General features: G+C 38.5%; 2 protein-coding genes across 10 annotated transcripts in view; one reads left to right on the top strand and one right to left on the bottom strand.

The window, feature by feature from the left end:
- DCDC1 (doublecortin domain containing 1) overlaps positions 1–1,531 on the bottom strand; it is a 441,595-nt gene extending 440,064 nt beyond the window's left edge. Inside the window, exon 1 of the mRNA XM_032768514.2 lies at positions 1,465–1,531. Within this exon, the coding sequence (XP_032624405.2) occupies positions 1,465–1,512 (48 nt within the window). The 5' untranslated portion in view covers positions 1,513–1,531. The remainder of the gene's footprint in view (positions 1–1,464) is intronic.
- An 85-nt stretch (positions 1,532–1,616) lies between these two features.
- The window catches only part of DNAJC24 (DnaJ heat shock protein family (Hsp40) member C24), a 58,364-nt gene continuing 47,672 nt past the window's right edge, over positions 1,617–12,308 (top strand). For 3 of the 9 annotated variants that reach the window (XM_032768537.2, XM_075065220.1, XM_075065225.1), the window contains exons 1-2: positions 1,617–1,771; positions 4,774–4,915. In XM_032768537.2, the coding sequence (XP_032624428.1) occupies positions 4,808–4,915 (108 nt within the window). In that variant the 5' untranslated portion in view covers positions 1,617–1,771; positions 4,774–4,807. The other 6 variants (XM_032768539.2, XM_075065221.1, XM_032768540.2 and 3 more) reach the window with 5 other exon arrangements.

The raw sequence follows: 12,308 nt of genomic DNA, 5'->3' as shown, positions 1-12,308 counted from the left end.
CCATCTAGTTCAGTGGCTCTCAACCTTTCCAGACTACTGTACCCCTTTCAGGAGTCTGATTTGTCTTACATATCCCTATGTTAAACCTCACTTAAAAACTACTTGCTTACAAATTCAGATATAAAAATACAAAAGTGTCACAGCACACTATTACTGAAAAATTTCTTACTTTCTGATTTTATTATATAATTATTACATCAATTGGAATATAAATATTCTACTTACATTTCAGTGTATAGTATAGAGTAGGATAAAAAAGTCATTGTCTCTATGAAATTTTAGTTTGCACTAGTGCTTTTTATGTAGCCTGTTGTAAAACTAGGCAAATATCTAGACAAGTTGATGTACCCCCTGGAAGACCGCTGCATCCCCTGAGGGGTACATGGACCCGTGGTTGAACACCACTGATCTAGACCAGCGCCCTTACACTGAAGCAGGACCTGTAAACCTAGACCTTCCCTGACAGTTGTTTGTTCAACCTGTTCTTAAAAATTTCAATAAAGGGGATTCCACAATCTCCCTTGGAAGCCTGTTCCAGAGCCTAACTACCCTTATAGCTAACCTAAATCTCCCATTACTATTTCTCCTACCTTGAGGTATGATCACTTTTATAACAGCCCATAAAATAGTTGAAGACTGCTATCAGTCTTCTTTTATCAAGACTAAACATGCCCATTTTTTTTAAATCACATAGGTTAAGGTTTTCTACTTTCTTATCACTTTTGTTCCTGTCTTTTAGATGCTCTCCAATTTGTCCTCATCTCGAAGTGTGGGTCCCAGACTTGAACACAGTACTGGTACCTCACCACGGCAACAGAGCAGGACAATTACCTCTTGTGTCTTACATATGACACTCTTGTTAATACACTCTAGAATGATATTAGCCTTTGTCTCCACTGCATCACACTGTTGACTCCTATTCAATTTGTGATCCATTATAACTCCCAGATTGCCTACACAATTATTCCCCATTGTGTAGTTGCACAGTTGATTTCTCCTTCCCAAGTGAAGTACTTTACACTTATCTTTATTGAATTTCACCTGGCCAGATCTGTCAGTATGATATTTTCCCCCTCCCACACACACTTTTCAGAACACTTTAAGCAGAGGGGATATGGGGGATGAGCTGCTCTCTAGAGATTGGCTGGGGTGGGCTGGCCGGGAAGTGGGGGCGGGGGGAGCTCTGGCTATGGGAAGAGGTAACTTTCTGGGGAAGGGAGAGGGTTTTAGGTCAGGTGCTCCCGGGTGTGGGACCCACAGGAGTCTGCGTCCGCCGTGAACTGGGGCGGTGGAGGGTGTTGAGCCGCGGGGCTTTCGGCTCCGGCCGCACCTGGGGACCGGTGTCCGTAGGCGTATTCAGACAGTTGGACAGAAGAGTTGTAGCCGCCCCCGATTCCGGCGGCCCGAAGGAGTGTTGGGGGGTCTCCGGCCGCTCCGCTGTGGAAGGGGGTCCCAGTTACTTACTGGGCGTTGCAGCCGTTCTGGCGGATCTGAAGCTCCCTCTGTCGCCATGGAGACAGCGTCAGCCCGGGCAGGGCTCCACTTCCGGTTGGTGCTTTCGCCACTAGTGCCCGGTCGGAAACAGCCCCTCGATGGCGCTGGGGTTCTAACACCGCCCTCACACCTTGCCCGGGGTGCCGGGCTCTCGTCCCGGCCCGACTGAGAGCAGCGTGTTTCTTTCGGAGGCTATTGCTGGGGCACCAGGCTGTCCCGTGTGGAAGCTGCCGCCGCCTGTAGTCGCGCTTCTGGCCGGTTCGGCGCCGCCGCGGAGGTAAGGCCGGGGGGTGACCGTACCTCATCCTGTCTCGCGCCCCCCAGGGCAGCGGCGCTGGGCTCAGACCCGCCCGAGAAGGGACTAGGGACCTGCGTTTTGAACCCCCGGGGGTGCTGGAGGTTTGGCGCCAGGCTCGGCTCGGGACTCCCTGGTGTTCACCCGCGTTCCAGCTAGTGCTGAGCAGGCAGCTGAACTTTTAACCTGGGTTACCTGGAAACCTGCAACGGCCTTGTCTGCGCGGGGGTGAAGGTGGGGGTAATTCAGCGGTAACTGCTGCGCTGTACGTGCAGACAAGGCCTGGGGTTGTACTGGGCTGTGTTAAACACAGGATACAGTACACCCACTTCTTCCCTAGGGAAAACAAAGGGCGTGACTTAGTCTGAAATAACTTTGTGTGAATGCTCTTGTGCCTTGTTCCCTTTTGGTTTATGTATTTTATTTGGCTCCTGGATAGCTAAGGTTGCCAGTTTTTTGGTTGGATGTATTCCTAGGGGTTTACATGACATAATCGTTAATTAAAAGTAATCTTTAATTCCTGGAGGCTCCAGGACAATCCTGGAGTGTTGGCATCTGTATGAATAGCACTAGCTGTAGCTCAGTGGTTCTCACACTATGGGTTGGAATCCCAAAGTGTGTCACCAGGGCTGGCTTAGACTTGCTGAGGCCTAGGTCATCAGCCCTGGGTTGCAGGACTCAAGTTATAGTCCCCCCCCCCACCCCCTTCCTGGGGCTGAAGCCCTTGGCTTCAGCTTTGGCACTCCACTTGGCGTGTTGGGGCTCAAGCTTTGGCCCCCTCACGAGGGGCAAAGGGCTCGGGTGGGATTAGACTTCTGTCTCCTCTCCTGGGGTTGTGTAGTAATTTTTGTTGTCAGAAGGGGGTCATGATGCAATGAAGTTGTGATTTTGCTACCCACACACTTTATTTCTTGTCTGCCTTAGACTCTGCAATATGTGCCAAAGCATGATTTGTTATTTCAAGTGTAGCTGCACCCTTAGCTCAGGGCAAAGACATTTTCAGCTCACGTTATGTCATAGAAGAGAAATTAGATCTGTTTCTTGCACAAAAGCGGAAGGGGTTTGCTTGTATCTGTGCTCCAGCTTGAAAAACGTTTTGGGATCCTTCAAGGTGATAGGTGCTATGTAAAAGAAAGAGATTTTTCCCATTATATACAACTTTCCCTAAAAAAGCCAGCAATCTCACTCTCTGAATGTATGTTATTTTTTATGGTACCTTCCCAGATGTTAAAAACAAACTTATTTCTTCCCTTCCATGTTAAGAAAATTTTGAGTGCTCAAATTTAGTGGCTGTGATTGGAAGATGTTTCTGAAAAATGGTAGAAGTATGGGTGGTCCTGTAAAATATTTGTGTTTTACCACAGAGCTGAGATCTCACTTAGTTGAAAGATTCCTGACAGTGGTCCCAATCTTGCAGTTAGTTCCATATGAATGCCTGTTCTGGCAACGAGTTGGTTGTAAACTGGGGTCCTAAATGTATTTAGACGTCTAACTACAATTTTTTTACCCGTTATCATTAAAATTAAGTTTTAATATCTGATGTTTCCTTTAAAGGCATCAACCTGAAATTTGAGCCAGTTTAAAAAAAATAGTTAAATGTACTTTTAGGAATCATATCTGCTCAAGAGTCCCATTGCTATTTTTTCTCATTTTACAAGCACATTTTTCTATATTTTTAAAATAAATGTTTAACAGTTGTTCTGTGAAAATGCCATTCAACCAGAAAGGGTAATTATGATCCTGGCCCTACAATGTGATGCACATGGGCTGACTTGTCACCATGGATCTCATTGCTGGATTGAGGTTTAATTGCCTACATGTGCAACACAATGCACAAAATAAACTGAAAAATTTTTGTTCTCTAATCTTTTAAGTATGGCTTCCTATAGCATAGCAAGTATATGTTACTTGTAAAAAGTGTAGGTTAAAAATAATTCAGACAGAAGTAAATTCAGGGCCTTTTAAATTTTGCAAAATAATGCTTAGGCATTAATCTAAGTGAATTACTAATAGCAATAGGAAATGACATTGGTTGGGTGAGGAACAACTTTTGTAATTGTAGAATTATGAAGATGATTGACTGTATTTTTGGCTATTACAGGTATTTTTGTGTGTTAACTCAAAGGAGAAATGTTTGAATTGAATTCTCACATATTGAATGGGAGGCTGCTTCATGATTTAAAAAAAGCAAAAGTGAAATGTAAAACTACTGATTTAAAAGGAAAATGTTTGTATAACTTAAATAGCAATGATCCTACCAAAAACAGCTAAAGGATATTTTTTTAAAGACTTTTGTAATGTTCGTGTCACAGAACTAAATGTGCTTTTGACTTGAGTAGTTGAACAATTTGAAATGGTATATTGTGTTTTCCTGTCAGTTTTCCTATATTCTACTTAGAAATGGAGTTAAAACAGCATAAACAAGTTAAATCAATCCAAATTTCAGAAATATGTATCTAATCTGTTAGTTGTTTAAATTGTTGAGATTATAATGTGAGATTCTATGTTCCATTGTGCAGCAGAGGAGAACAAAACGGCAGAAATAATACTGGGGAAAGGCAGAAGACATATTGACCATGTGATATGTTCCACATTTAATTCTCACACCAGACTGCTTAGACTCCCCCCGCCTTTCTGTAGCAAAAAGGTCAGTATGAGGAAGGAAAAAATGGTGGAACAACAGAAAGGGAAGGAGATAGGAAATGTACGAGGCATGATTCCCTTAGAAACAGAATAAATCAATCAACCACAGGCAAATCTGCCTTTTTGATTTAAAGTAATAAATCCTATTTGGCTGCATATGTTAAACAGTTATCTGCATTGTGGCATGTGACCTCTTGCTGCCATTGTTAGGATGGGATTGAGGGGTGGAGTCACATTCTCCCATGGTCCCATATTTTGTCATGTTTCAAGTTGCTCACACACAATTCTTTTAAATGCACTCTAAATTATCATTACACTATCTTATTTATTTTGTTAGGCAGATCTCGAAAGAAGCCACTTCTTAGTTAGTCAATAATGGCCTTTAAACACATACCACGAAAAGACTGGTATAGAATTCTGGGTGCAGAACCATCAGAGAACCTGACTGAACTGAAACAAAAATATCAGAAGCTGGTATTATTAGTAAGTATATTTTACTTTATTTAAATAATGCAAAAATAAAGTAACTACTGTTTTCAATTGATAAATTCTGTATAAATAGAACTAAGTGTAATGAACGTTATAATTTTGTATGTAAGTGTAGGTAGCTCTTTAAAACTATCAAGTGAAGCTCCAGAGCATGTGATTTTCTTATGCTGGATGAATAAGAGGTATGCTTATTTAATACTGATTAATTCTGGCAAGTTTAATTATTTTTTTTAAAGTACTCCTAGTTACTTTATTCTCGGATGCAAATTTCATTTGCTATTGTTATTGTCTCATTGTTTCCTTGAACTCCTTTTTCTGTATCCATCGTCTCTTGTCTTATACTTGGTTAGTAAGCTCTTTACAGCAGGGACTGTCTTTTTGTTCTTTGTTTGTACAGAGCCTAGCACGATGGGGTATTACTATGTTAATACAAATAATTAATTTGCCGTCCTTCCAAATCACTTTTACTGGATATGGAAATGTACTGTAAATGATGTGGTTCCACTACTTATTGAGTGAATACACAATTTCAGAAACCTGTATACCCAATGTTCATTACAGAACCCAGTTATGGTTTTCCAAACCTTCCAATGGCATGATTGGTTCGGGTAGGGGATAGAGCCACACACAGACACCCTAGCCATTTCTGTCCACAAAGAGGTGGTAGGAGTATAGTAGAGTAGCAGAGCCAGCTCCCACTCAGAAGCTACAGTGGCAAGTGAAGAGCAATTCCTCCTTCTGCCTACACTGAAATTGCTTGCCAAGTTATGAGGATAGGGCAAAGTTTTGTTATCTGTATAAGAATACAACATTTAACTTCATGTTATTTTAAGAATTGTTGAATATTGTATATATTGTTCTGAAATCAGGAGTTTATAAAGCAGCCAGTGGTTCAGATACCAGTTGCAGTTATTACCAAAATTTTGTAACTGTAATAGCTCTAATGGCAAGTGGTCACTAGCATCAGGCATTATAGAGGATGCAATTGTTATTTTGTAAATAATCTTGCTATGAATATTTTCTGGAAAGTGGCAGATGTTGCAGTCCATGCTCTCTTTTTGTCATCTTCAAATAATCCCTGCTGTTTTATGTTTAATATTTGCTTTTTTGCCATATACTATTTCCCTTATAATTGCACATATGTAATGCTAGCATTCTGAATGATCATTCAGATGTAAACTTTGTAGGTTTTTGAAAGTTAAAGGTCATGCCATATGTCATTGGAATGGTGATATTTCTCTACATTTGTAGTATGTAGTGTGTAAGGTCAGGTCTGACCTTAATTTTAGAGTAATAGAAAGGCGAGTAAACATGGCTATATGGTAGATTTGCTACAATTGACTCACAAGGGTAAACTCACTTAAAAGAACTGATTAATTTCTAAAATATAACTTTTCCCCCTAACTATAACTTAATTCAAGAAGCAGAATTATTTCATAACTAGACAATGAAATTGTACTTAGATACTCATGTTGCAGTCAGTATTTTTGAATGACTAAAATGATTTATTACAATTTTGATTATTTTTCCTTTATTAAGTTTTATTTTTAGAATTTTAGACTATGAAAATGTGTTTAACTGAAACATGTCATTACACAATTTCTGGATAATAGAACATACAGTATTACAAGCTCCAGATATTCAAAAATGTGAGATTGGCTTAAAAATCATGAATTTTTTAAAATAATAAATGTTTTGTTTGTCTCTGGATTTTGAATGCTGTGGGCTCAGATTTTCAAGCTTTCCCCTGTAACCATGAAGACTAGAAACTTGCTTAAAAAAAATGCTGAGATTCTCACAGTCACATGACTTCAGGAGCTGGGGATTTAAGAAAAAACATCAAACGTGAGATTTTGAAACCTAATACAACTTGTACTGTTCTTGCTGCTGGTTTACAAAAGGCTCTTATCTGTACTTTTATAAACTTCAGTTACAAATAAAATCTAGGTTTTTTTTGTGACAGATGCATCCAGAAAAGCTGCAAAAAAGTGTTAACATGAGCATATGTGCTCTCTCTGTCACAGTTCCACGTAGCACCTCCTTGGCAGACATTTAATTCAAGTCCACTCTAAAACATCCTCTCTGCATAGAAGACTTGCAGAGAGTAAACTCTGCAAGTACGGTGAGAGCAGGGTTCAGAAACAGTGCTCTGTTAGCTAGCTATGTGGAAAAGGCAGCCTGAATTTGGTCCATTGATATTCAGGACATGTTTAGTTTTGAAATATTGTGATAACTACAACCATTTTTTCATAGACTGATGCATTTTAGTTTGAATAATATAAAATCATAAATGTGTTTAGAAGGTTTGGGTTGTACTGCTGTTTATCAGGTAACCCACTCAGTTTTTTGCACTCTGTGGAAAAGCACTGCTCATTATATATTGGTTATGACTGTGTGATAGATTAAAAGTAGGAAGATAAAACTAGAATAACAGAAATAAATTCAGTGAGTGAAATTTTACATCTTTTTTTCCTATTACTATAATTTTCAATTCCTTTTTGGTCCAGTATTTCAGGGTCAAAAATGAGTTGCTAGGTTGTTTTCAAATTTGCTTGCAGCTATTCTGTATGTGAAAATTGCTGTTTACAGAGAATAAACCCAGCAAATGTATAAGTTTCGTCTAGCTGAAAATCAGGTTTCTCTTCCTGTTGATGCTGATCCTGATGATATTATAGGATACCTTTCTGCTGGAAGGGAATTATTGTTTAGGAAAATTATATGCTACTGTTACAATGTGTGCCCTAATCTTAAAGAAAATCCATGTAATTTGAGCAAGGAGTGTGTAGGAAGCTCTTCTTCTTAAAGTGGAAAGGGTATAAAATGTGTCACTAAACACTCGTGGGCACTGAGATTCTCTTTGGATCATAAGTAGTTATATACAGATTAGTGTTAAGATAGCTATATAATGCATTCAGAAAGTGTAGAAGAAGGGACTACAGAGAGCATCATACATGGGAATGAAGAAAATTACCATACTGGCAACAATGGAAGAGAGCAGTAGTAGATCTTGTACAATTCTTTAGTTAAATTAAGTACAGTTCTTCATTTCAATAAGAAATATCAGGTAAAGATAGCTTTGTATGGGAAAAACATTTATAATCTAGAATCCAGAAAAGTCTTTTATGGCTGTATATGTTAGTAATATGGTACTGTAGGAATACGTTTGCATTTGGGGCATTCTTTCCATGTGATGTTCAATGTGCCTGTCAAACCTCCCCTCTTTGGACATTATGTGGTGCTCCTGCCTCATATAGAGTTTAAAGAAAACTATACTGGGGGAGGGTGGATGAAAAGGACCCAATACCATGAAGTATTTGGGGAAACAATCTGTTTGTTTGTTTTTCTAACTAGTTTTTGAAGTGATCATCAAATTGTAGGGGTTTTTTTTTCTTTCAGAAGTAAAAAGTTAATCAAAATAGAAAGAGATATGTGCCTTTTGTCTACATGGGCTCCAGTCCCTTAGTTATGCATGTGTCTCACAGTGCACATGTGAGCAATTCCATTGAAGTCAGTGGGGCTATTCATATGCGTAAAGTTGTGTATATATATAACTGCTCTCAGACTGATGTCTCAACTCTTTGTTTTATAGTTACAAAATAATTTCAAAGCCCTGTGTATATCTGTTATAAAAGCCTTTGTTGATGTCGAGTTAAATTTGAGAATTTGCACCCTAAGGGTTAGAAAATTCTCAGCGCCTAAGCATACCCATTACGTAAATAATCATCTAAATGTGGTTCTATTGCATGTGAAAAAACAAACCAACAAACGAACAAAACTTTGGGTATCCTTCCTTCCATTATGGGGCCTCATGCATGTTGGAGAATTTTGGTATTCAAAAGATGAATCATGCTGTTCTGACAGCAGAGAATGTATTTTGTAACATAATTAAAATAATGACCTAGTTTCATCCTTGTGTATTGATTTCAGTCAAGATTAACCAATTACAGCAGTGAAGTTTGAACTGTGAAGTTTAACACAAAGAAATATCTTTAAGTATGTGGATATTTTTACCTTGATATGGCTTTGCATGTGATTTCTCTGCAATTTATATGGTCCTAATGAAGTGGACTTTTAATACTGTTCAACTCATGTCATGCCTAGTAGTAGCAGTTATTTAATATACAGATTGACACCTGAGACAAACCAGTAGGATTCTATTGCGCTATGTGCTATACAATGACACAGAATGCCAAGTTTGTGCAAAAGCTCTGCCTTGCTCTGCAGGAATTGGGAATGAAGTTTAAGAGTCCTATCTCAGTATCATTGTGCCTATGGAACTCCCTTGTTTAAATGAGTTGGTAGGTAAATATCTATTAAAGGAAGGGGCACCATGAACCACCTCCCCAGAGCTTTTGGCAATTATGCTACATCTCAGTGCTTATTACATTTGTGACAATATGTCACCTTTTTGTTTCAACACTGAGTACTAAAAATACTGAAAAAAGTGAATAACACAAACAAGTGGAGAAGAGGAAACTCCATCCAACTCTTATACAGTCCACACATTAGAAAGGTGAAGTCCATCATAAGGGCAAAGTAAGCAAGCAAGAAAACTAATTTACTGAATTTCATACAAATTGCTTATGATTACTGGTATATATTTTTGTTTGCAGTTTACTTTTTATGGTCATCAGTGTCTAATACTTTCATTATTGTTCTATACCTTTAAAGTTCAGGTTTAAGAACAGGGTGGGAGATGAGCAGCTGAAATCTGAGATGCAAATGCACAACCAGCAGTCTGCTAACATGGGATCTAGAGATGTCTTTTCTGAACTTTCTGTAGACTTGTTGTATAATAGTATTTATATAAATTAATAGTAACAAAGAAAATGTTTTTAAAAATAAAATCTCTTGTGAAATTCTAAAAGACGTACCAGAGGATTGAAAAGTTTAGCTTCATGGAAGTGGTTTCATACTTATAAATATGTTCACTGTTTCTTGATAAAATTTAAAAATAAAAAAGATTCCTTAGTTTTCTAGTTCCTAAATGATAAATCCATGCTGTGTGAAATATTAGGTCATTGGTTCAAATGCAGCCAAGTGTAGTAGTGAAGTTAGTTGTAACCTTGCAGGAAAAAAATCTGAATATCAGCATATACAGATCAATTAAGATACCTTGGTGTGCAACAGTGGTTAAAAATGCAGATAGGGTACTGGGAAGCATTAAAGAAGGAAATATAGGATAATGTGGTTGTATGGTTTTACTTTGAATTGTATGCATTACCTCATTTCAAAAAGGAGATGGCTAAAATAGATAAGGGGTAGAGCAGGGCATGATGAGGGGCAAAGTGAAGGAGACTAAAAAGACTGTGAGGCCAAAATTTTCAAATTAAGTGGCCTGATTATTCAGAGGTTCCGACAACCCATAGCCTATAGGAGCTCTGGCTTCTCAGCACTGGTGAAAATTAGGGTAGCTATTTTAATGCCTAACTTTGACATTTTAAGCTTTGGATTATTAACTCGGACAGTAGTAGCTCTGATTGTAGAACATAAGCTATTCAGATCAACAATAAAGTACGTAAGAGAATCCACCTGACAATAAGAGGTATTTTTAGAAAGCACTGAATTTGCAAACTTCTTACTATAGTTAATGTGAACCTGGATTTACTTGTGTTGAATCTATAACAATAAATATTTTAAACATGGTGCATCGTTTGATGGGTCTAGTTTAATTGATCACTATGGACAGGGATCTATTGTTCTGTAATGACGCTGTTAGCTATGTGCTAAATTTTTTTTCAGTACAAATATAAACTCTGCTATATATTTTCCTGCTAGCCAAGAAAACTGGTAAAATCTTTAGCATGATGCTCTAGCATCTTTATCATGGAGAGGATTTGTTTATTTGAATTTAAATGAAGGAATATCTAGTCATCCTTGTCCTCTATTTAAAACAAGTCATAAAATAACTGAAATTAAATAGCAGTATATTTTGCCCTCCCTTCTTCAGTACACTGATCACTAATCAGAAAAAATCTTACAAATCTAATCCAAATCTCCCCACTCTGTACATATTCTCTTTTCCTATCCCCAGCTAACCCCAAAAGTTTCTCACTTTTCAGTGTACCCAGAAGGTCAACAAATGAGCTAATTTGAACTCGTTTGATGGGGAATTTAATTCTGTAGTTGACAGTCCTTCTTGTAGAATGCTCCATCAGCAGCTCCTGCCATTATGGCAAGAAAGTCCATCTTGAGTATCTCTGCTGATCTTAACTAGTATAGCAGTCTCTCAGGTTAGGTCTTGAGCCATTTAGGATTTTGCAGGTCAAAAGTAACACCTTAAACACTACCCAAAAGCCAATAGGCAGCCAGTAATAATCACTTTTAAAAATTCCACAATTGGTCGTTATCACCATGAAATGATCATCAACCAACTTGGCAAGTGCAATGTCTGTACTCCTTCTAATTCTGACCTGGAGTGGAAAAGGCCAGGGAAGCTGAGGGCATTCAGATTCTCTGAGAGATGTCTCCTCACAATTCTTTGTTATTTTGCTGTAAAATAAAAGATTAGCTAGATAGCAGTTAATAAGGCTTTGCGAGGAGAGGCTGAATGCGTGCTTCTTTTAAAGTAATTAGCACCTTGTCCTTTTCAAAGAAGGCCAATGTCCCCGTAGTGGTTGTTACTGCTTGATCTCTAGGTAGTGTTGCATAAGAGGTTGTGGAAGTGTTGGGAGACCTTTGAAACACAATCTTGATCAGTAAGAATCTAGGATTAGTTTGCTCCAGTTATTGCTCTGCTTTAACAGATGGAAGATAGCTCTTCATCTGCATCTGTGGCAGGTCATCCATAAATCATAGAGATCTATGAGAATTAAGCCTGAGGAGAAAGTAACTGGTCACACCATCAACAGCTGATGACAAAAAATCCTTAGTAAATACTTCTAAACCACCAGAGGATTCTGTTAGTAATATAATATTCTCCCTCAGAGTCACCTGGAAAACCTAAGTTTCCATTCACCTCAAGAGCAGACTGTCAAAACCCATCCCTTACTGCATCGAAGAAGGTGGACACTCAACTCAAATCCCATAAGGCAATGACATAAGTGTAAAATCCAACTCTGCAATCTCTGATCTGAACAGACACATTAGATCCAGTTTGTGGCTGGCTTTAAATTGAGACTTTAAATATAGTTACCTTTGATCATCTCATGGTTGTCATGGTGGCCATGCAATCCTGATACAATTTAGAAGGTTCATCATTTATATGGATGATGGTCGCCAAGTTCTACCAGCATAATAAAGGAGATTTTAACTCTCAGCAGTAATCATGGCAGCACACTTTTTATGAACTCTGTTTGCAAGAGTGAGGCCATCATAGGCTGTCACATAGTGGAGTGCAATCTGGATCAGGAAGGGGTTGTCACCAGCTGCCCTGTAACCCTTGGTA

The sequence above is a fragment of the Chelonoidis abingdonii genome, chromosome 4 (genome assembly GCF_003597395.2).
Source record: "Chelonoidis abingdonii isolate Lonesome George chromosome 4, CheloAbing_2.0, whole genome shotgun sequence".
Taxonomy (NCBI): Eukaryota; Metazoa; Chordata; order Testudines; family Testudinidae; genus Chelonoidis; species Chelonoidis abingdonii.
Note: the sequence above shows the minus strand (reverse complement) of the source record. Positions and strands in the feature narration are given on the sequence as shown.